At 38.7% G+C, this 25,819-nt stretch overlaps 1 protein-coding gene across 2 annotated transcripts in view; it reads right to left on the reverse strand.

Annotated features, from left to right (window-relative positions):
• LOC142063605 (VPS10 domain-containing receptor SorCS1-like) overlaps positions 1 to 25,819 on the reverse strand; it is a 307,796-nt gene that overhangs the window by 113,440 nt on the left and 168,537 nt on the right. For both annotated transcript variants that reach the window (XM_075107526.1, XM_075107524.1), the window contains exon 4: positions 6,924 to 7,082. In XM_075107526.1, coding sequence (XP_074963627.1) covers positions 6,924 to 7,082 — 159 coding nt within the window. The remainder of the gene's footprint in view (positions 1 to 6,923; positions 7,083 to 25,819) is intronic.

Below are 25,819 nucleotides of genomic sequence, written 5' to 3' on the forward strand. Positions count from 1 at the left end.
ATGCTAGAGAATTTTTACCGCTAACTTAAGCAGTAGAGAGAATTATTCAGGCCAACAACTGATGGCTGAACTAGATCGTATCATTTGGAAAGACATCCAATCTCAACTGCAAGGGATGATGGATTTACCACTCCATTTAGTATGTCGTCCTCAAGGTTAATTCCCTTCTCTGATAAAAAATGCTCTCTGTAACAGGTAACAGGGTATCCTCCACTTGCTCTCTGTTGCATTGTGGAATTTACTAGGTAGGTTCATAACTGTTTAGATAAAGGCATTAAATAAATGCATTTTTTTTAAAAAAACCTATTGTATTAGAATGAGAACAGAACAGAAAAGGCTTATTACAGCAGAATTTAAGGTAAAGTGTCAGAATTCTCATGCACACATGCATAGCTTTAAATTTAAAAATAAATTATTATTGCTTATCATTTGCATTATATGAAAACCTATGGCTCCAAGTGAATGCAGTGCTGATGAGTACTTTGTATACGAAGAAAATGGAGACATGTTGGAGAATACAGCCAAAACAAATCACAGAGAAGGGTGACATGAGTCATCTGCAGAAAAGTGAAGGGATTTGCTCAACACCACAGAGATCAGCGGCAGACCTAGTGCTATGGAGAACATTTCTTTTTCCCTAATCCAGTGAACTGTCCAATGCAATGGAAAGGAAAAAAACAATTTTTTTCATGGAAATAGGAGAACTGGAGTTATGCAGAGCACAGAAAATCTTGCAGAGAAACGACGAATCTACCCATAGCTATAAGTATGCATCCAAGGATCCTGAAGCAGCAAAAGAACAAATTCTCTAGGCGTACAGAAGGCTGATGTTTATACAGATGGATAAGCAAGGACATACTGATTTGCCTAAAGATGAGTAAGTCAGTGGTAAAGAGCACAGTGATTCTTGCTCGAGAGTCTTTCCTTCTGTTTCACTGAGCACACTGCTGGCCCAGAAATGTATCTTCCTCTCTGGACTGCCAGGCTGCCACTGGGCTCTGCTAGTTGATTTTTACTTTTTCTTTTTTATTATATATTAGGGGAGGAAAGAATGTTAGATATTCATCCCACTTTTAATTCCATTATTTTAAATTGTTACCCCATAACATTATGCTGACAGGGGTGCGTAAAAGACTGATGGATACATTAGGAAAGCATATTTTATGACACAGTTTGTACACTGGCTCATGGCCAATGAAAAAAAAAAAGATACATTCTGACACCATTATTCTTCTTGCTGAGACAATGCTGAGGAACTGACTGTATGAGAAGAAAGGAGGAAAACTAACAAAATATCAGCCAGGTGAATAGTTTTGATGTCTCTTTTCATTTTCAGTAAGCTGGTTGCCACCAAATGCTAATCAGTTTGCCTGGAGATAACAAGGCATTTTTGCACAGAGTTGTGTGCAGATGTGTTATCAGGATGCCTGACAGATGTCTATGCTTAAGGTCTTCATGCAAATGGCTGCACAACCATAGCTACAAATGTGGATGTTTCTGTGCATGACTGATTACTTGCTTAGAAACATAACCAGATGGGAAGTCTTAAAAACAAGGGTTAGCGTTCACAAGGCCTCTGTGTGGAAGGCCTTCTCCATCCCTGGCACAGGTGCTGGTAACCTGGAAAGGATATCTAAGATCATGCAGAAAGTGATCATTGCAAAGTCTGGGACAACCACCTTTTAAGGTGCAAATTCCTTACTACCTTTCATCTTCAACGATATGCGACAAAGAGAATCAAGTCTGCTGGAAAACTGTCTTAGTTGATTAGTGGTGCCCTAAATATTAACACAAATAGTGTAAATTGCTGCAGGAGTAATGCCTGAGGGAAAGGGGGAGTTATTCACATAGGCTAATATTAGCTTTATGCAAACTAGCTCCCCAGCTTTGTCTGTAGTCTGTCAAAAGAGATAGGCTTTTCCAGAGGATGATTCAAAGTGGCTAATGCTTACTATTCTAGAGAAGCTTTTTTCCTCTCCATTAATTTTAGATGGGATTAGCCTCCCTCAGCTAACATTAGCCCAAGTGAATAGTCCTCTAAATGTTGTCAGCAGTGTGGAGGAAAAAAAAACACCCCAAAAAGATGTTGCTTGATGTTAACAGCAATTTTTTTAAAAACTGTTATGCAATTTCTGATAAAATAAATCTGAATTTTATTACCCCTTCTCTGGTCTATGTAAGTTGTGACTGTTACTATTGAAATTGAGAGGGTGTCCATAGAAACAGAATAATTTATGTTGAAAGGAACCTCTGGACGTCCCTGCTCTGACCTTTTTCCTAGAAGTGTCACCCTCAAGGTTAGGTCCTAGTGCAGTGAAATGAAAGGTGTTACAATTAAGAAATGTGTCCACAGCAGCCCATCACATCCTGAAGAGTGAATATTGGCTACATCCATGGCAGATACTCTGCTATCAGACACAGGAATTAGACCAAAATACACGGCTAGATGGGGCTGAAGGTACTTTTAAGAGTTGGCTTGTTCTCTCACACAGACATCCTGTGGCCGTATGCGTCCTTACCTCTACTCTAAGCAGTTCCTCTGCTGTCCCTCATATATGAACACCTTTCTTTTCCACTTGAATGCATGAGGAGTGGACCTCCTTTACTGTAGGAAACTGAAGAAGATGACATGGTTTGATGACAGAAGGTATGTTTTCCCACAAGCAACAGAATCCTGATTTGCTAAAGTTCAGCACTTCAGCTATACAGCCAAGTAGCTGTCATTAACTCATTGAACTCCAGCCTGACATACACAGTAAATAAAGGTAGACAGATGGAATCAGATATCTGGGAAAGGCCGAAATGAAAAAAAAGGAAAAAAAAAAAAAACCAAAATAGGAAACGTAAACCTCTTCATTTACTAGTGCTATGTTGACAGAGCTCCTTTAGTCTGGGGTGCCTTGCTTTTCAAGAGTTCATTTAAAATGAGAGAGGAGAAGCAACAACAACAACTCCATTTTAAAGCAGATTTTTCAGCCTCTGTTGCTGCCTTTCAATTCTTGAGTGCCTTTGTGCATTTATTCCTAAGCTGGGCAATTACAACCCTGCATTTTGCCAGTCTGACTCGTGTTTCCCAATTTCACCTGTATTTTGTCTCTCCAAATAGCTGTGTTATTCATGGCTGATTACTAACCATTCCTCTGTGTGTCTGACCCGTCTGAATAGAGAAGATATCTCCAGATGAAGTAGAGGCTTTTACATCCCACCCTCTGATTACACAGCAAACCACTTTTGAAGATTACATAGCAATATATAAGCAATACTCCCATAAAATACAGCTCCTCATCCTACAAGCAAGCTGATTAAACCCAGGAGAGCTCACACATACAAGACCTTCCACAAGCTTTTGCCTCACAAGCAACGCTTTACTGTGTCTGAAGTTTCCTCCTGATTTGTAACTCCTCTTACACAGAAAATGGAAAGCATGCAGTAGTTCTGCAATTACGTGGGAAGAATCAGCCATGTAACAACTGTACTTTCAGCCAGAACAATGCATGCAATCATGAAGCAATTAGTGCAGGCGGCAGATGGTTTGCTGCTCTTTTTTTCTCAAGATTGGCAGAAAAAAGTCATGACTGAATAAGGGACTGGTCTGTCAGCAGTGGTAATTCAAGTCTGCTGTCCAAGGCAGGAACACATGGGAGAGAGATGCGAACAAAAGCAACCGAGTCACTGAAGCTTGATGAGGTACTGCTCGTCAGCTGAACCCCAGTAATTAACCACATTCACCCCCACACAACACCCAAGAAACTGGGACATGAAATTACTTCAGTTAACACAGATTTTCCTACCATTGAGTAAATCTCTATTCAACCAAACAAAAAAAGATCTGTAGTACTTATCTTAGGGATAGACGCAGTGAGCTGTGAAGAGACTGTAGGATGCTACTATGTGCCCCATTTCCTGTTCGTTACAACTGAGCAACGAGAGGCATGCACTAACTGTTGGCTTTGCCCTCATCAGTCCTGAATTGGATGGACAACTTCTGAGAACAATAACAGTCCAGACCCAATGTGATTCCTGTCTTTCCAGCTCTTGCTCTATTCACCACCTGATTCTCCTGGTCCCACCTGTTGCAACGACAAGATGCAAATGGATGGCAACAATGACATGGCTTGCTAGAAGGATGTAAATGTGTTTTCTAGTCAATTTTCACCTCCCTCCTGACTGTCAGCAGCAAAATTAAATGACTGTGACCATCCTAACTGGTCAAAATCCAACTTACTCCTTATGTCCCTCATCAACAATACCTTAAAAGCCTCTTCAGTCAGTGTCATCAAAGTCAGTGACACAAAAACGTAAATTCCTCACCATGCAGATATGTTTCACTTCCTTCCTTGGGTGACTCTTAGTGTACACACAGTGCCTGGAATCCAAGGAGTAATGAGTTCTCTTTCCTTAAATACAACCTTAGCACAAGACAACAAAATAGCAAACAGCAGTGTCATTTGTTCCAAACTGCCCCACAGCTCCCATTGCAATTATCTAAGTACCTGCAGGACCTCTTAATTACTCTGAGAAAATTCTGCCTTTGGATATACAAGCATGAAACTAATAGGAGTCATTTACACTTAGCCACAGGCTGAACTTGACCCTTCATTTGAGTTACATTTAATTTACTCCAAGCTGATTAATACTCTTTGCCTGTTGGTTACCCTCTATGGTTCTTGGCCAAAGCTTGTTGAAGTCAGAAAATGTATCCTTTAGACTTTAAACTAGAAACCAGGCCCGTGACTCACACACATACACAGTACTTTTAAAATTCTATTTTAGAGTTAATTGGTACAGATCAACGGTCCATGTGCTACATGATTTTACTCTTGCAACTACAGTATTTAATTAACAACAGTTATCCAATTTGCTAATCAGTGCCATAACACACAGAAATTTTACCGTACAGCCTGCAGCCTCTCACCCAAAACACCCCATACACACAACTCCGACACCAACCCCATAAATTCAGGTTAACGCACAAAGGGGCTCTTTGTTCTCATATTTGGACTGGTTTTGAGGATACTGTAGAAGAAGAGTTGGAGTTTCCTATGGAATAGTGACAATATACTTGCTGGTAGTCTCCTACCGTAAATTAGATGAGCATTAGCTGTATGGACTCTAATTCAGAATTATTTCCTGAGCAGGCTGAATATCACAACAGTTGAAATTCGTTTTCTACTACATCCTACTTTTATTTGACAGATTTACAACTTAAAGTTTCATTGATCCTCACGTAATAAATTTCCCGTTACTAACACACACTAACTTTCATTCCAATGGGTCCTAAAAGACAGCAGAGACCAGATTCTGTTCAGTTTCGTATCAGTCCAGAGAATTCAACAGCCACAAGGGAAAGGAAACATTTTGACCATGTCTAATTACATACTGAACACCCAGAAATAATTTAATCTGCATCTTCCTCTGAACAGAATATAACCACAGTACACTCTACTGTGCAGTGAATGAAAAATATTGCATGCAATTGACTCTGCAGGAAGAATCAGCCAGGCAAGATGCATTTCTCATAGTTGGGAAGGAAGCTACAGTCCTGGAAGGATACTGGGTTTGAGTTTAAAGCACAGGACTGAGCTTCTATTCCAAAAATTCCCATAAGAACATTTTGTGACCCTACCTACTTATTTAGCTTCCTTATGCCTTTATTTTCTCCGGCTTACAGTAATAGTAAAAAAAGCCTAATTTAGGCTAAAGGAAAATTGGTTGTTTAATGTTTGTAAAATGAATTCAAATGCACGGATGGAAAACATAGAATTCAAATGTTGATATTTACATTAACATATAACCTGAACAATTCAGCCAATACTTTGATTATTGATTAGATCCACATTCTTATAGTTTCAGCATAAGTAAAACAAAAAAAAAAACCAACTATATTACTTTGTATAAAAGCTTATATACTAGATGTGAAGATATTTCAATCTTTTACCCCTGTTGGGAACTAAGCAAATTGTTTTGGTCTTTTTCCAGTTTCATTCAAACACAGCAAAATATCAGGATGTGAAATCCACCATTTCTCAGAGCAGTATGCTGCAGTGGCTAGCTATTTCACAGTGGAGTTTATCTGCCATTGACTCCTAGCCATCAATTCTTGTTAGAAGTTTTTTTTGTTAGATCAAAATGCTTACTCATATGTTTTGTCTTCCCCCACGGAGATATTTATGCACAACAATATATTTCCCCTTCTATCTGCTTTTTGGTAAACTGAACATGTTGAGCTCTGTAAAGTCCTTCACTGGAAGATAACTGTCTTGTGAGTACTGATATGCCTGATTTTCAAAAAGATCGAACAATGAGGTTTTTTACAATCAGGTGCCATTCTGTTCTCTCAAGTTGGGCAGCAAAAAATCAAGGCAAATCTCACAGCATATTTATTTGGCTGATGGATTACCCATACTGAAGGAACTGGACTTCAAAGGAAATTGATTCACTGCTACTTTTCTCTTAGAAAATCAAAGGCTACTTGAAAATATGCCAACCAGATAGGAACAAGGAGTGTCTTATACTGTTCTTGGAGCTGGGGCTAGGCTGGAACAAGAGAATTTTTAAATAAGGGGACAAAAATCCTCATTAGAGGTTGTTATTCCTATTGTGAAGGATCCTAGCTGTCTTCTCTGCCCATTGCCTGTCACATGATGTTGCCAAAAGGACTGATGAATAAATGTATACTGCCAGTTCAGTCATAGAGGGCTGGCCCCAAGAACACAGTAGGTGCCCATGTCCTTCATTTTGCCCTTTACACTGAGGCTTTCTCAATGTTTCATGCTTGGAAATACCAGTTTGGTATTTCCAATGACTGTCCTGGTATCACTGCAAAGACTGTCCTGAATGCTCTGCAGCAGTTACGTAGAGAAATGGGGAAACCCTAGGTTCTTCCTAAGCAATCAAAGCAAAATGCTGCCAATGGTTCTTACCTTCTGATCTTGGCTGTATGCTAAGATCCAATCTTCCTGCTTGGGGTGGAAGAGCAGACTGTGGATGTCAAAGTTCAGACGGTATTTTTGATAGGTGGCCCCTTCATCAGAACTGATTAATAAGCTGCTCTCAACTTCTGGATCAGTCAGCAGCATAATCTGTATGGAAGGGAAATATCAAAATACAGTGGTTGAAGAGGAGTCAGATGGAGAAATAAGTAAGCAGCTAGGAACTTCAGATAAGCTTGTTAAATATGTCTATTTCAAAATGTTTCAATGTAATGTCAAAATTAAGCATAGCCAATCTCTCAGGAAGGAAAACAGTATACTGCAGCTATGTATATAAACACAGAGCAGAATGACTTTACCACTAGTTGAAACAGACCTAAATGAAACTATGCTTAGGTTATCAGAAAAATTAAACCTGAAGTTTGCAACTTAGTAAGTTTGCACTCCGGTGTTACCAGACAGCCACAGTGGACTGCTAGGGTCTTCATGAAGGATCTATTGGAGCGGCAGACAAAAAGTTAGAATTTAAGAAAAAAAGAGAGACAGAGAGAAAGGAGAGACACACAAAGAATGATCTGTAATGGTGAGGTTTGTTAGACTCTAGCAGAATTTTCAAAGATGACAGTTTCATTGCCTGAAATGTTATAACCTGGCTGTCTACAACAAGCAATTTTGCTTTGGCAGGAGAACACATTTGATAACGTGCTGGGTTCTTTCCATCTCCAGTTTCTATGGTGCTGTGAATTATAGATTTGGTAGTGTATCAAAAATATTCTCCGCATAGTAAAGTTGCTTCCTAGCTTTGTCCAAGAGTGTTAGTTATGGAGTGACAGAAGATATATGGCTTGCAGTTGTAGCAGCTACTTCTCCCCATTAACTGTGGTATTAATTGGTCTGCATTGCTGATGAATCAGAGAGAATAATGAGATACTCCTCTCATGTGTCTCTGCATGAGAGAATATATAGGTTTGAGCAGTAGAAAGAGATCATTCCAGTATTTCAGGAAGCAACAAAGTAATACCCCTAAGGAATGGGAATAAGGCACCATGAATGACAGACATGAAAATTTCTGAAGAATATTTGCCTGGGAAGGTATTAAAGCTTTGAATCATTAGCGCTATTGTTTTTTTCTTTTTTTCAAAGTACAGGTATTGCTTTTGCTTTGCAAATGGTGAACACTGATCTGTTCTTAGACAAGCCTGAAATGAAAGGATCCACACCTGGCATTTCTCAGAGCAAATTCCTATCTGGATTCAGGTACTACAAAAATCACACACTACATTTCCTTCTTTTTCTTTCATTTAGGCAGGCAGAGTTAGATGTAACTTAATTCACTACCTATGAATCATAGGGCAGCGTAAATCTTGATAGATACCAGATGCTAAAGAACTACTTGTATGTGAAGGTGTAAATAAATATATAATCTACACAGGCAATGTTTTTCATTATTGAGTAACTGCCAGAGGTTTTTATCTATCTCTAGAAAACCCCTTGGTAGCATAACAGTTTGGCCTGTGACTTGGAATTTGGGGTTCTCCAAAATCCCTGAATTTTAACATCATGAGTGATCATAGACCAGTTACATTACCACACTGTACCTCTAATGTAGAATAGGGTAATGTTTCCATTGAAGCATAAAGGTACAGTCTCCTTTTGTGTCTCTGATTTACTTTCTAAATCTTGTGATGAAAACAAGCATTATTAGAATTAAACGTTCTTGTTTTCATTTAACACTTTCAAATACCTTAAGCATATCATTGATGTGACTTCTAAACTGAAGATTGCATGATAGAAGCTACGTAGAAAACATTAATAATCAAAACACCAATACATAGATCATCTACTGTCACTAAGTAGCTTATCCAGCTTCTGAAGCCAAAAATTAATTGTGATGTTTTTCAGTCGGTTCTTTTTTCTTACCAGACTAATTTCTGGGACAATGTTCCTATAGTTAACATTCATCAGTTCAGTACTATGATTCAAGCATTATGATTTTCCTATTTTTGTTATTTCCTTCTTGAGTGGATTTTGTTTATGTTGGAATTTCAAAATATCACAGCACAGCATTAATTTGGACTACTGCAACTAGAGCAGAAATAAGCACAAATCAATGGGCTTGATCTGAGCTCTCTGAAGTTAATAAGAGTCTTGTCATTGACTTTGGATTGTGCCTCTAAGGCAAGTTGTTAATCAAGATCCACTCTAGTCTCACATATTTCCTCCTACATGCACAAAGAACTCATCTGACCTTATCACTGTCACATCCAAGCACATCACTGCCTTAAGAAATTTCCTGTCAGGCCACTCCCCTGAAGTGTGAAAGTGCTCTTATCTCCATTTCTTAGAAAGGGAACTGAGGGACAAACTGTTGAGGCACTGAAGCACCTAATTCCTCATTCAATCAATACAAGTTAAGTGCCTAAACAGACTTGCCAGCACTGCTGACTTTGGCTTTTATCTGCTAACTACCACCCTGGGCCATTACTACTGTGTTTTCAGGTATCTATGGTTTCCAGAAGCCTTAGCTGTTGCATAGTGATAACCAGCCATTCTGTACATATGAAGTGTTTCAGGACTCATCAGTTTTGCTACATATGCCAATAGCAATAGTGTCTTAGATATGGTGGAGCTGTGCAGAACTGCTGCAGATTTATGCTAGGGCATACAGAGAGATGGAGAGAGGCAGGGGAGGGAGTTGACAGATGACTCTCTAGCCACTAGTCAGATTGCTAACTATGAGACCAGCTTTTAGTGCTGGGACAGCATTGTCTGCTCCACTGTTGTACCCTACATTGCCAATCACTTTGCACAGATGCTATAAAACAAAACAAGCTAGAGCTGACCAAGCAGTCACTACTCACATCACAGTCAGCGCACCATGTTTCTTACAAGATAAGAAAAGCAAATTTAATTACAAAATATCTGCATGTAAATAATGAGAGTTACAAGCCAGAAAATGGCATTTATTGAATAAGAAGCAGAAACTGACACCTGCATGAAAAATCTGTCAAAACGAGAGGGAAATGGTGTGTGTATCTACATGAACCCTTCAGATGAGACCATGAGTGTGCTTCGGAAATGAATCCCCAAAATTCTGGGGGAAATCTCTATAGCAAATCCATACATACTAAGTACTGGCTTATACCACAGTGATCTCAGAGCACAGGAACTGGATTCCCTTTCAAGGAAACTAAACCAAAATATACATTTCAGAAGTGCATCTAATGTGCTCCAACCACTACCGGAAATTTAGTTCTGAGGATCAGGTTAGCACTGTTCTAAAGTCAGACCCTCTGCCTCCAAAATGCCCATACTGCAGAGAGACGTCACCTCAACATCAACTATTTCTTTCTACAAACCCACTTCCGCTGAGCTGCACTACGTGCTAACGTAGCTGCGGCCGCGCTAGCTTAGTTTTATTGCCTAAGTTGCCTAGAGCATAAATGAGAAAGGAGGGAAAGTACAAATAATTTTAATGTTTTTGTTGTTGCAGCATATGAAATACAGAGTAAATACGTCGTAGAATTTTCTTTGAAATAAATGAAGCCAACTTCTGCTTTGTAGTACTCTGTTCACTAGACTACTACATTCACCCATTCACTAGACGCAGTTGCTTACATAGAAAATAAAAGCAGACACAGATGTGATGAACAGGAAAAGCACAGAAAAATAAAACCAGCAACAATAATAAAGTGAAACTAAGTTTAGAAGACATAAACATTAATAGCTAAGAATAACTAAGATAAGAGATTAGAAAGAAACTATTTTTATAATTTCTGACCTCACTGCAGAAAGCATGCTGGATTTCCTTAAATGTGAGCCCCTCAAAAGACTGACTTTCTTGCTCCGTTTCTACAGTGCCTAATACAACATATTACTGCTTTCCCAGATAACACTGGTTTCTGGACAAGTATGTTCTGGACATCACTGAGGAATTAACACGACTTTTGCACATGAAAATCACACCTTAAATCTATCCAGGTTCTTAGAGCCTGTAGGGAAAAACAATCTAGCTGTTGAAGTCTAATAGGATTTTTGAGGCATTTCCTTGCTAAAGGATCTGAAATCGTCATGGGATAAAAGTCCTTTCCATAAACTAATTCATGGCTAGAAGATCAGCATCAAAGGTTAGGGAAAAGTCTTCCCATTTCCACAATGGAGAGAAGTGTTCATTTGGAATTCCCCTGATGCTTTGTGCTGTTCAATTTATTCCTTAACAATTTGGAAAGAAGGAACGAAAGATAGGTGACAAAGTTTGCTGATGGCAGTAAGGTATTTCAGAGTGATGAAAACACAAGTCAGCTATGAAGATCTGTAAAAGGATTTTGCAACACTGAGTAGCTAAGCAGTAAAATTACAGGTGAAACTCAGTGATGATGTGTGAAAAAAAAAATACAGATGGTGAAAAGCAATCCCAGAATAACAGATGGAACAATAGACTCTGAGTAGATAATTCCTTTCAGGAAAGGAGTCTGGGGGGTTTCAGTGAAGAGGTCTGTGAAAACAGAAGCTCAGTCCTCAGATCCTATCAAAAAAACCCCACAGCAGTAGGAATTATTAGGAAAGAATTAAACAGCATAAAAAATAATGTTATTAGGCCACTGTAAAGTATTGGCACAATGTTAACACTGGGTGCTATTCTCATCCTATATCTTAAAAAAAAAAGCTCTAGTAGAAAACACAAAATAACTATAAGGGTGATCGAAGTAAACGGAAACATTTTTCATACAAGCAGCAAATACACGAACTATTCAACTTGCAAAAGAGATAAATGAGAAGCAATTTGACCAAAGTCTACAAAACTATGAATGGCCTAGAAATGCTTAGAGAACAATTATTCACTCTGTCATAATACAAAACTCAAAAGCACCAAATAAATTATCAAGAGTGAGATAGAAAAAGTAGGTGAGGCCAGGGCAAGGGAATATCTATGGATGTCATCCATCTGGGCTTCTGCAAGGCCTTTGACATGGTCCCCCACAACATCCTCTGCTCTAAATTGGAGAGATATGGATTTGATTGGTGGACTGTTTGGTGGATGGGGAATTGGTTGTATAGTTGCATCCAGAGGGTAGTGGTCAACAGCTCAGTGTCTGGATGGAGACTGGTGATGAGTGGTGTCCATCAGGGGACTGTACTGGGACGAGTGCTGTTTAACATCTGCATCAATGACATAGTGGGATCAAGGGCACCCTCAGCAAGTTTGCAGATTACACAAGCAGAGTGGTGTGGTTGACACACCTGAGGGACGGGATGCCATCCAGAGGGACCTGGAAAAGATCAAGAAGTGGGCCCATGTGAACCTCATGAGGTTCAACAAGGCCATGTGCGAGACCTTGCACCAGGGTCAGGGCAACCCCCCGTATCAATACAGGCTGGGGGATGAAGGGATAGAGAACAGCCCTGCAGAGAAGGACTTGGGGGTACTGGTGAATGAAAAGCTGTACATGAACCAACAATGTGCACTTGCAGCCCAGAAGGCCAACCCTATCCTGGGCTGCATCACCAGCAGCGTGGCCAGCAGGTCGAGGGAGGGGATTCTGCCCCTCTGCTCCGCTCTGGTGAGACCCCCCCTGCAGTGCTGCGTCCAGCTCTGGAGCCTCAGCGCAGGAAGGACATGGACCTGTTGGAGGGGAGCCAGAGGAAGGCCACAAAAATGATCCGAGGGCTGGAGCACCTCTTCTATGAGGACAGGCTGTGAGAGCGGGGGTTGTTCAGCCTGGAGAAGAGAAGGCTCCAGGGAGACCTTATTGTGGCCTTTCAGTACTTAAAGGGGAACTATAGGAAGGATGGGGACAATCTCTTTAGCAAGGCCTGTTGTGACAGAACAAGGGGTAATGGTTCTAAACTAAAGGAGGACAAATTTAGACTGGATATAAGGAAAAAAATCTTTACAATGAGGGTGGTGAAGCACTGGCATGGGCTGCCCAGAAAGGTTGTGTGTGTCCCATCCCTGGAAACATTCAAGGTCAGACTGGACGGGGCTCTGAGCAACCTGATCTAGTTGAAGATGTCCCTGCTCACTGCAGAGGGCTTGGACGAGATGACCTTTTAAAGTCCTTTCCAATCCGAATCACTCTATGATTCTATGATTTTTTTACCTGCTTAAACCATGAAACTCTTTGCTATAATTTGTTTTAGGTGTCAAAAGTTTATATGAACAGGAAAAATGAACATACAGTGTTCCTAGAGAATAAAAAAATCCATCAATTAAAAAATGCCACTGTTGGCTCAGGAATCTGAACCACAGATTGCTGAATTCTGGAAAAATATATAGGAAAATATTATATATTTGCCTTGATCTGACACCTCTCAACTGAGAGTGGGATTTGTTAAGATGAGTCTTAACATGACTTAGCATGGCTGTTCCTACATACATCACTGGAGAGTGAATGAAAATGGTAAACATTAACAACATTATCAGCTCGGGTGGGCTGACCTAGCAACTTCTTATGTGAAGAACTGGGCCCATCGTTTTGATCTTTACACTTTTTAAACTACCTCTGATTCCACCATTACAAAATAAACCTATTAAAACAGAGGTAAAAACAGGCGTGTGTATCTGCCTCTCACTTCCAGCAAAAGCCCTTAATGAAGGGAAACCAACCTTAAGAGTGCCTCTGGTCTGGCTTATTGTTGTCTTACGTTAAACAAAAATCAAGAGAAAGTGTAAGCTGAGAGTCTACTTCTCCCCAGAAAAAGTAATTGCTCTCTGTTCAGATCACTGCTCAGAAATGATCAGAATCTGCTTACTCATACCAGGCACAGCAAGCACATGCTGCACTTCCTGATGCTTCAGACAAATTGGGTTTTTTCTCTGTAAAAAAGTCAATAAAGTCAACACAGGCTTTTGCAACCAAATGCAAGGTATCCATTAATCACCCACCCCCTGAAAAGGGAGAAACTTGACTTGCTTTTCCTAGAAGTGACAGAGGAACACAAAACATAATTTACAGATCTTAAACAGTCCACACATTTTTAACGCCCTTTTTTTTTTTTAGTGTTAACTCTGCTGATGGCAGTTTGCCCTTGACAATTATTTGGATTTTTGCTGTCCTCACAAAGAAATCCAGGAATGCTTTGTAAGAGGATTCTGATTTTGCTCCTACAGATGGAATCATGATCCTTATATAACTGCCCTGAATACTAAATTCAGTGTCTTAGTCAAAATGAGTCCAGAACTGCTCTCAGTCTTTTATTTTAGCCACTCATATCTCTACTTAGACCATCTTTTCTCTAACGTTTTGTAGGAAAAAGCATAGTATCAGTGAAATAGAACAGTATGAAAAAATACAAATATATTTTATGGATTCCCATGTTCTTTCATTGACTTTGTGTCAACAGATCTGAGTTATATCATCTGACCAGAAACAGGGATGAAATGTAAATTGGGTCAAATCTACTGGAAGAAACTTGAGCTTCCTCACCTGTTACAGGCTTCATACATAGACCCAACACTGGCGAGTCACATGGAACAACAGTTCTCACAGGAAAACATAAAAGTGAGGTACAGCAAAAGAGGAAATCAGCAAGGAAGAACAGAAATGTCCTGCTCTTAATAAAAGCAGGGCATTCCGTACTTAAATTCTCTAAACATTTGCATTATTTTCCAGCTTCTCTGCATGACAGTTAGATAATTTTAGAGGGTTGTGGGTTTTGTTTTTTTTTACACACTAACTGATTGCAAGAGCATCAGTGCTATGGAGTCCCAGCATAATGAGATGTAATTTCTGCCACTTTACGTATCACTTCTGAATTTGGATTGCCATTTACAAGACATGAAGATTGTGTAAAGAGGGAACCTGATTCTTCAGATTCAGCAATTTACACATACATTTCAAAGGAATGTGCCCTGCTTTTAACTAATCAAACTAGCTTATTGCTTAAGGTTTTTCAAGACATAGAATAAGAAATAAAATGAAACAAGCCAAAGCAAGGAACTGTTTTGGCCATGACACTCTGAAATAAATGCAACACTACTGTAAAGCAAATTAGACCAACTCCTTTTACAGGACTGAGTTGCTGGAAGCAGTAACTGGTTGCAAGAGCAAATAAATTAGGGACAAAATTACCAAAAAGAAATAACTCAGGCATTTTTTTGGATACTAATAGGGAAAGAAGAGACTGAAGCCTTTGCAAAATTTAACAAGTTTTACTCATGGGCTAACCTCATCTGCTGTAGAACTACGCTCATGAGTAATGCCAACAAAATTTGGCCCAAGTCTCCACTTTAAATACATTGGCTAACAGTATTAGCACCTAAATGAAAACACAAAATGAGCTGGAGCTGACAGTTCTGAAGCTGTCTATAACACCAACTAAAAGACAAGGTTAGTTGCTAAGTAATTTCATCAAGACACCATTAAAATAATATACCAATAATTCAATCAAGGCACTGTGAAGTGTTTTATTGCCAGAAGTTCTTGTTAACTCAGAAAGTGTGGTAATTTTGTAGGGAAAGAAAAGACTCCAGTGACAGAATTACACTTTCAACACTGAAGAAAAAAAAAATTGCCTTTGAACGATGACCTGGTTGGCATGGTCTCAGAAGTAAGTAGAAAAGACCACCTTAAAAGGTCTGTGGACAAGATATTTTGCAACTATAACTCAGTGATTTAAGAATAAGAAGGTTTTTATTCATACAAAGACGCATAACCCAAACTCATTAAATCAGCCTGCACTTTGCTGATATGGAGGGTAACATACTCCAAGTCTCCCCCAGATAAAACTGTACTCATGATTACTAGACAGTGTAATTCAGATTCAGACTCAATCCAGATTTGGACAGTGGAATCTCTAGAATCATTTCCCCCAAGAACCCACAAGAGGTCCATAACTGGTTGAATACTACCATCTTCCTCAAATCTTGGCTGTTTAAAGGAAAGAGAAATGATGTGGTGAAAGGTTCAGATGGTGAATTCATCTTGTTTGCACACATGAAAGATTTAGTGCTCTTGAGCAATAAGACAATCTCGTCAGCAGAATACTAGATGGCAAAGGACTATCTTTAAAGAGAGAAAAATTATCACCTGCCAATATTTTCAAAAGCTGGGATTATACAGTGTTCCTAATAGAAGAATCATTGAGAATTGCATTTGGCATCTTGATGAATGTGGTTTGAAATAAAAAGCTGGCCAGTGGCTGGAAAAAAGAATCCATTTACCTATTCTGTATTAGTGAAGAAGTTCATTATAGGCCAAAAGTGACTGCAAAAGAAAGCAGCCAATTAAAGTTCTGGTTTTTTATTATCTGTGGGAATCATCTGCGGTTGTTTTACCAGCCAGAAAGATCGAATGTATGTATCTACAACAACTTACAAAAATAAAAGAGATACTGTATAACTCCCCCTTATCCGAGCTTCAGACAGGGACATAAAGTCACTTGCAAAAACCTGCTGATTGATTCTTCATTTACACAGCATAATACCATTATTTAGTGAAGGTCCAAAACAATCTTAGAAGGAAGAGGAGAAACTTTGGAAGAAATTTTTACCTTAGGAACACGTCTGCCTCCCTATTTTACACACAGCCAGAAAACAGCATGCATCTACATGTGGAAGTTATCACAAAATACACAAGATGTCAGTAGCTCTTCTGCACAGTGTCCTGTTTAAAAGCTTTAGAATGAGAGATGTATGAGAGATTTTACTCATTTTTACAGCATATGTTTATAAGTGGCCAAGAAGAAAACATTGAAAAGCCACTGAACCCCACCACACACATATGCTAACCAGAAGAAAAAAAAACACAAACCCCACAAGAATCTGTTTTTAAAGAATATTCCTCCATGCATCAAATAGAAAACACCACCAGCTGTCTTAGCAAACACACGCTTTAAATTTACATTTCTAGAAACGACAGCAGCCCTGTTTCCTTATGCACTGAATAAGACCATTAACTGGCTACCTTGGCTGAACAGGATGTCTTCATTCTGTTACGGAATTTAAGAAAAACCTGACCTTAAACATTTATATTATAAACTGTCTAATCCTCTGCTTTTTGTCTCCAGCCCATTTTCGGTTGAGCACAATATTTGGAGTCCTATCCAGTTGTTTTTAATGGACTTGTTTTAATAATTTGTAAAGAGTTTTTGACTAAGAGCTGTGAGCTTTAAAAAACTTATTTCTCATTGTTCCAGGTGAATAAAAGGTCATTGCGGCTCACTGTTCCCCCTTCCCATATTGACTGAAATAATTAATATTTTGTAATAAATGAAAAAGAAAAAGCTTTAATTCTCTCAATATCTAAACATTCAAGTTAAACAAAAACTTCTTTTTTCATGTTTAGGAACACTTCTAGAATTACAACTACTGTTACAATTTTCAGTGATAATCATAATCTTAATAATCAGCTGGCATTTCAATGTTTCTTTTCCAAGCACGGTACACAATAGCTTTTCATTATTACATGACTGTTGTCTGAATGACATCAAATAAGTACTAGTGACCTTCTCTATCTTTAACGTAGCAAACCCAAATCAGTATTAATGTGTTAACTGTATTTATGAACAATTGCTGTTATTGTTGCTCAGCTTTCTCTACTTTGACTAATACCAGTTTAATGTGGTTTCTCCACATTCTTTGAATTTTCATACCACCAAAGTCCCAGATATAGGGTTAGGTCAGTGCAATATAGACCCATGAAAAGCTAACATGTGGCTGAGACATCTGTGCAGATGTGACTCAGTGATTCCTCCACTAATCTTACTTGATAAGAAAGTCCAGAGGTGCGGGGAAGGTTTTTCCTAAGAGAGAACTGCGTACAATAACAAGCGCTCCTTACTCTGAACTTCAGCACCAAGTGGGATGGGACTGATTCTGTTTCTATCAAAATCCAAAAGAGGGCAGTGCTCCCACACACAGCCCGATTCATTACTCGGCAGCTCATCAGCGTGGGCACATTCATCAAGTGGACAGGTTGCTACCTACAGCCTTTCTGTGGCTGAGCTTTGGCAGAAGCCCCTTTCTCAAAAGTCCCTCACCTTTGACCAGATCTGAAAAGATTCTACTACTTCTTTTCCATAAAAGGTGAAGAAGTTGCCACATATTCAGGTTTTTTGTGTGTTGCTGAGTCACTGCTTGTGGGCTGGACTGGAACAGAGAGAAACGTCGACCTTCACCTTCCCAAGAGTAAGCTGCAATCCCAGCAGCTAGGGTGAATTCTTAAAATATATGCCTTTGCTTGAGGTAAAAGCTTTTAACTAAAGGAGGAAAAAAAGACAAGATAGGGGAGAAAGGAGTCCCTGAAGATTAACATAACTTTTTAAATCTTAGCTTTTTTAAGTGTAGCTACCATTTCCATTACTGAAAAATTAAATGAAAATAAAGATTCTACATTTTGTCTTCACTTGAGTTAATGCAGCTAGTGTCTTAATGACGATGGTAAAAAAGGAAACAAACTCTTACTTGCATCACCTTTATGCAAAAATAGAAACGAAATACTAAAAACAATAAAGATAATCTTTCATTAACATAACTCAATTGATTACTGTGGGATGTTTCAGAGCTACTTTTGCTTTATCTAGAATTATATAAAGTGATTTATAATTTAAATTACTTAATTTAGGTAGGTAAAGACCTCTGGAGGTCTTTTAGTCCAAACTCCTGCTTCATACTGAGCCAACTTCAAAGGCACAAATAGATTCTCAGGACCTTATCCTGTCAACATTTAAATACTTTGAAGGATGGAGGTTCTACAAACATTTTGGGCCTATCCAATCTGAAACTGTTTAGTTTTCATTCAGTGTTAATCTTAATCTTAAATATCTGGGGTTATAATGTCAGTTTTAGAACAAACAAGTACGCCTTCAGTTTTACATTCCTTTTAACATAAAGGTCCATCTTAGCAAGAGCTTTTGAAGCTGGAGTGCTGTATAAGCCCAAAGCGCCAAGGTTAGTTTCACCTGCCATGTTCCTGTAGCAGTGCTGAAAATAGAATTCATCAGGCTCAGCGCCTAATCACACGCAAAAACTTTAGCTCTGGAGCAATCAATTCTGGGGGAGGGAACATGAAAAGATTAAGCTTCTTGGTTTTTCAGATCTCCCTCAAATCAAATTCTAGATTCTTATCTCTTCATTCCACAGCTCGTTTGGGTCTAATTAGTAGCCTGACATGGAATCAAATTTTCATTCCTGTTTCATTATTATTACACACTGCTTTCTCTTCTTTTACATACGTTTGACATAAAAAGCTTTATCACCAAAACCAGCTTGAAAATATATTCCTTAAAACTTAAGTAAAAGACAGTAGAAACTTCCATTCTGAAATAAAATCTAACTCATAACAATGATTGGATTTGATTATTGTATTTTGAGAATAAATAAAGAAACAAAGACAAAAAACTCAGAAAAACTACAGTACTATAGGCACTTTATTTTGGACAGCGCAAAGTAGTTTCAATTATTAATCATCTGTTCTTTTGCAACAGATGTTCTTCATTGTACTGAACAGAGGAAAAAAATTAAGCTGAGACAGTCTTACAGCCCTACTTGCTCAGAGGAGAAAAGAAACCTCAGCTTTGTAGAGATCTGGAATGAGTTGTGTTCATACATATTGCCTGTACTTTGTTCTGTTGCTCAGTAAGGCATTCCTTTCATTAAAGAATCTCATGAGATCAATTAGTTAATCTTCACACCACCTTTGTGGTAAAGAAGGAAAGTGCACATATCAAGAGGGAAAATTACTTGGACAAACTCCACTAATCAATCAGTGGCACAAAAAGAAAGCAGCCATTTGCACTGTAAGCATATTACAAACAATAGCATCTTCCAGCCCCAAATACTGGGCCCTAAGTGTCGTTAATCCCAATCAAAGCAAGAGGAGGCTCTTGGCCTAAAAGTATGGTAAACTACGCAGAGCTACAAAAGGGACACTAAGGGAGTAATTTTTCCCTGTGGGCAAGTTAGTGATAAACTCACAATCCACGTGACCTTCTTTCCTATCTCTTGTGATAGCCCCTGAAATGTACTTGAACTTCAGGTGCTTTGAACTTAATCCTGAAGGGCATTGAAAACAGTCTAGCAGCACAGGTGACTGAGTCATAAAGTTTATAGACGTTCACTGCATATAAAGAGTGGGGTGTACCCCACTATACGAGTATAAACAGGGATAGCCTGGGGCAGGAAAAATCTCTAATACATTGTGAAGATGGATGAGTTAATGGCCAGGCAGCTGCTCAATATGTTTCAACACCTGGCTACAGGGAATCAGGAATTTACCTGGCCTGAGAGATTTATCATTTCAGGAGGTTTTAGTCTGTATATTTTTATTAGACCTCATGAACACTCAAATCTTTGTATGAATCTTTTATCAAGCCTACAAGGGAAACTATTTCAAAGTAAATAAAGCTCATTATAAAGGAAGCTTCTCATGGTAGTCATCTTTTATGTCCCTGTTTTCCATGTGATGCCTAGTTTTCCATTTCGTCTAGTTATGCCTCTTGCATAGCCCCCTACAGTAAGGTTTTCTTGGGTGGTTCATTGTCTTCAGTCAGTCTCTATCCCAAGACTTACATACTTGCTTTATAAAGAATCCTGTCTTAAGGATGATTATGCCACTACATGAAAGGCTCAGACTCACCTAGAAACAACTATTATGATAGGAAGGAAGATGGATAGAAAAGGAGGTGCAATCAGAAGAGCAGTAATACCAAACTGGCTACTGGAATGAGCATACATGGACTGACTGGTAAGGAAATTGTGCTTTTTTCAGCCCTTAAACCAGAGGAAGAATTAATTATCTCCTGCTCTCTCTCAACCTTCCACAAATGAGAACAACTGGGAGGGTCAGGACGGAGGAACATTACACTCTAATGCTGCCACAAGAGGCAACAAGGCCACGGTCTCTCCTCAGACTTTTGGCACAAAGAGACCCCTTGCACCCCCAGTGTTTTGTCAGTACATGGTAACTAAAGGTGATAGAATCACAGAACTGTTTGAGTCGGAAGGGACATTTAAAGATCATCTAGTCCAACCCCCCCACTATGGGCAGGGACATCTTTCACTAGATCAGGCTGCTCAAAGATCTGTTTAAGATCTACCTGGCCTTCACCCTGCCTCTGCCACATGCAACTCCACAACACTGTGGAATCCATTTCCTTATGTCAGGGATATTTCAGAAAAATGAGAGAAGAGATGTGAACAGTGATGAGCTGCAGCAATAAATTTTAAAAAAATGTTAATACAGTAAACAATTTTATATAGCAATGTTGATGGTCTGTTGATGGTCCCTGCTATACCACAGTTATGCCAAGCTTGGACAGATGGTCAATTCACTAAACACTTTGTCTCTTAGCCAACAGTTTCAAGCCATGCCACTTGCCTCTGGCCAGCCCTGGCACCTGTGTCGCACTGTGCTGTTTAGTATTTCAGAGGCTCTTACTCTTGCCTGTGTTTCACAGCATACCCAAAGTGAAGAAACAAGGGGGAGGGAACATCACAAAGTTACATGCGCCTCAGATTCCAGGCAGAGGTCCCCTGCTGGTCCCAAGGACATTATTACCCATACCTGCTCATCTCTGTCTCTCAGCACAAGGTTCTTCTTCCTCTATTCCTTACAAATGCTCTCATGTTATTTTACCTAAAATCCACAAGCTGAAACTGTTCAATACACATGGCTGTTTTTATCCAAAGCATTTAAACCAGTCCATCAGTTCTCAGGCAGGGACTGGTGCCTCCAGCAAGAAAAGTGCTTATGAACCACTGGAACCCAGTAATAACTTTGAATAGCAGCTGTTTGAACCAGGTAGTGTTGGTATAGAAACTATTATTTTTCCTTCTTCTGTTTTGCCCTAACTGGCAAAATTATCGGGACTGGCTTCATTGCAGCTGGTGACATTATACCTGTCTGAGGTAAGTATTAGATCCTTTACTGTCTGCTGCTTTCGTGTTCTGAAAGTAAAAAAAGCATAACCTTAATAGAAAGTATAACAAGATAGAACTTGGAGTATTTAGTTTTTCCCCAAGATATACATTCTGGATGGTAGAAGGGGGGGAAAAGCAAAAGTATGTTTTTCCATTATAGTTATCAATATTTTGAAAAAATTAATTCACATTTCAGACTTTTCTTTTTCCCTGAAACTAGAGTGAACATATGTGAAAGAAGATGAAAACTAACATAGAGTGAAAAAGCACTAAGTTTACTATATCTTCTACAAAAATAAATGCTATTTTCAGCTAGTGGAAGAATTGCTTTTATTATTATTATTTTGTTCATATATTTTTAGAAAGACTCAGTTTCAAACTTAACTGCTTGAAAAACAAGAATCTGGCTCCAAAGAGCCATTAATAAAAAAATCTAATTTAATTTAGTATTTTTGTTTACCTTTTGGCTTTTCTTGGGGTGAGGAAAGAAGGTTTCATTAGGTAATGTTCACTTAACTTCTTGAAGCCTTTCTGTGGAACTCTGAGGTCTAGAAACTTTATTTTAACAAAAATTTAAATTCTTTCCAATTTAAAATTGATTTTACCAGCTCACAATTTTAGCAAAGACACTTACCATAAAACTCCTCACAAAATCATGAGAGTTGGCACTACAATTCCTGCACTGACAGTTACACCTCTTTTTCTCCTGGGAGGTGGTTATACAATCTATTGGTTCGTAGTCATATTTTCTGACTAGATTTAATGGAATTGTTTTCAAGTAATTATCTACCTTTCAACAGACATCTATGCACCAGATTATGATAATAGCTGAGCATACATTTGCTGGATCAATATAAAATTTGGCATGGTACACCTGGTTCTGCTACTTCTTGATTTTCAGATGTGGAGAGAGAAAAAAAATGAGTGCAGGGACACGAGTTCAGCATAAATGAAGTTTCTTGCTTGAGGGTGTGAATAAGGATCATTTTCCTGATGATGATGGTCATCAAAACAAGTTGGGGAGGAAAACCGGAAACTCCTTTGTGGTGAGTTCTCTGGCAGTGGTGAGAGCGAGTAATGAAATCACCTGTAATTGTAACATATAGGTCCGCTAAACCAGTCCAAACATTTCAAGCGTGTTGAGCCTCTCCTCCTGCACCACTGAAGTTAATTTCAAAAGGCTGTTACAGAAAAATCAGAGATTCTACATTGGTGCAATGTCAGAAAGTTAAGCTTAGACTGTGAACAAGGACAGTGGAGGGTAGGTTCTTTCTCTCCTAACTACAGCAAAGGAAACAAGCATGCACTTAGAGGAGAAAACAGCAAAGACAGCCCAGAATCTCCCAACCTTGTCTGTTATTTTTCAAATTCTCACCTTTCAGTATAAACTCTCTTCAGATTCATGACACAGAATTCTGTTCTACCATCTACCTGCTTCCAGGTTTTGAGTCATTCTTATCCAGGATATGTGCTCATACAGCTGGAAATTCTTCCTTACTCACATCAGCAAGTGATCCTTTCCTAAATATATGGCATGATGCTTTTGGTACCTTTTAATTCCAAAGCAGCCTCTATGCGTTGTCTTTGCTGAAGCTCCATGCTTTGTTTCATTTTTGTTTCTTACATGGTAATTCTGAATTGTTCCTTAAAATTTCTCCTTAGTTTAGTTTTAATTTTTCCCTCTGACTGAGAATAAAGCACAGCTTCACAAATTATGTCTACAGCTAGTTCTTTTTATGCACATTTATTTGATTTGCTTCTCTCCAAAGCATTTTTTGTATTAATGCATTAATTTCATAATCATTTCAACTTATGTTCCACGTTGCATGAACAATTGGGGAATTAGCATCTGCTTGCAAGTCGTTAGCTTGGCTTTTTATTTTTGTTGCTGCAGTTGATGAACTCAAATTATCCATACTGAATGTGCCTGAAAAGAAATCCACCTCCAACAATAAATAATTCTCTTTACTTTCTGTATTGGTTTTTGTTAAGGGAATTCAGCGTAGTCTGTTAAGGAGTAACACAAAACACTTTTCATTACCAGTTTTGGTATAATGGTTAAATTACTATGTAGAGTCACTCCATTAACACACCTGGTCTTTCACATCCGCATCTAGGTAGCTACTGTCTTAAATTTTTCAGTTCTGCTATTACCTTCTGGTTACCATAATGCTGGGTCTCAAATGGATCTACAGTGTCACAGACCACCTGTGATACCTAAGCAACTTTAGTGTGAGCATTATGCTCACATTTAAGCAAAGGCACCATTGTTCAGCTGACAAAGACTCAGGATAGCTGTTTTTCACAGAGATGACTTTCCTGAGCCTATTCAGACACATGTACCTGAAAGCTGTTCTGGGTCATATTGAGATGTTGAATGAGCATGAGGAATAAAATATTCATGAGGAAATGATGCCCCATGCCTCATTTCCCTCCTTGCACATACCGTATGACATCTAAGATGGATGACAATGTAGAAAGTAAGGTGGTTTTATCCTGCTACTACTCTGTTCCAGAGTTCCTGATGCTTTTCCTCCTTGACCCTCTTGTCTTTCTCTTTTCTTTCCATGCAATTTGCCCTCTTTTAAAACCAGTCATTTCCTCAAATCTTTTAAATAAAAGTGACAATATGAGTATGATACATCAATCTGCTGGGATTTTGTTACTACCCCACCTTCAATTCATGATCTAATCCACATTTACAGTGTCTACAGCAAAAGATTAAAATTCTTGGTTTGTCTTCATATACCACCATGGAAGGCATGATCAATTAGTCCAATATAGACAGAAAACCAATTTTTAAATGAGATCCTCAGCCTACTGAGGCTAATAGAGCATGATTAGAAGTTAATGGCATTATTTGAGGTTGAACCAACTGAAGCTATACTTTTCTATATTTATCACCCAGTGCATAGATTCATCAATGAGAACAAAAGTAGGCTCCATTTTTTAAGAGCACTGATTTTACAGAAGTACTGCAGCAAGTCATATGTTTTAAAGTTATCACCTCCAAATAGAGCCTTCTTTAAGACTGAGTGTCTCTAGAGACATCCTGATGGAAAGTTCAATCTATACCCCATCTTGGCTTTTTAATAGCGTGACTAAAGCTTTTAGCAGTCACAAAGCTGTGGAGCTTTCAAGGAGGCTTTCTTGCTCAATAAACATTACAGTTAATTGCTGTTTTATAACCTGGTTACTAGAATCAAACCAGGGCAAAGCATTGCTGAAATTTTGTATGAATATTGCTGTAACAGAACTTATTTTTCTACTTAAGATACAGCACATAAGAAGGGGCATAAAAACCTGCTCTTATTTCAGGATTTTTAAAAGAAATAAAAGATGGTGGGTACTTTAAAGTGACCTTCCTAGCTGTGTAGCTGATCTTGCTAAATCAGAGTCCTACTCGTTATTAGACTGATTGCCAAAACTGTACAGAAGTAACTCTGCAATAGCAAAGAAAGAGAGGAATCATACTTCGCAGCAGTTTTAAAAATGACTAAAAAGGACATTAGAATTTATGGTATTTTTGCTTTAGTGACCTGATTTTATTCTGGAGTCAAAAATCACCATCTTCTTCTAACTCTTAGCAAAGTTCTTTGAGAACATGCATTGCCCTTCTGTATCATACTTCACGTCAGGTATTTGGGTGTCTGCTCACCAAACTTCAATTAGTGTTTGAAAGGCTGAAGCACAGATGACATCAAGCAGTGCTATTACTCATAAGATGACAAAGGAAAGAGCCTCAGCCTGTAATGCTTTAATGGCTTCAAACAGCTGGGGATGTTAAACCCTGTGATAGCTCACTCCTAACTTTGGAGAGTATGGAACAAATTTAACTCAATCAACTAGCTGGCTTCAAAGATGGACATGCAATTTTGTTATCAGAAGCCAATGATTGGTATTAGTTTCAGCAGCACAAATAACTCATGCAACAACGGCTGTTGAGTGCCAATGACTGTTAATGAGAACTTGATCAATAGTATTTCTAATGATACAATTCAGACTCTAATGGGGCTGCTTCTGGTCA

This window comes from Phalacrocorax aristotelis, chromosome 12 (genome assembly GCF_949628215.1).
Source record: "Phalacrocorax aristotelis chromosome 12, bGulAri2.1, whole genome shotgun sequence".
NCBI lineage: Eukaryota > Metazoa > Chordata > Aves > Suliformes > Phalacrocoracidae > Phalacrocorax > Phalacrocorax aristotelis.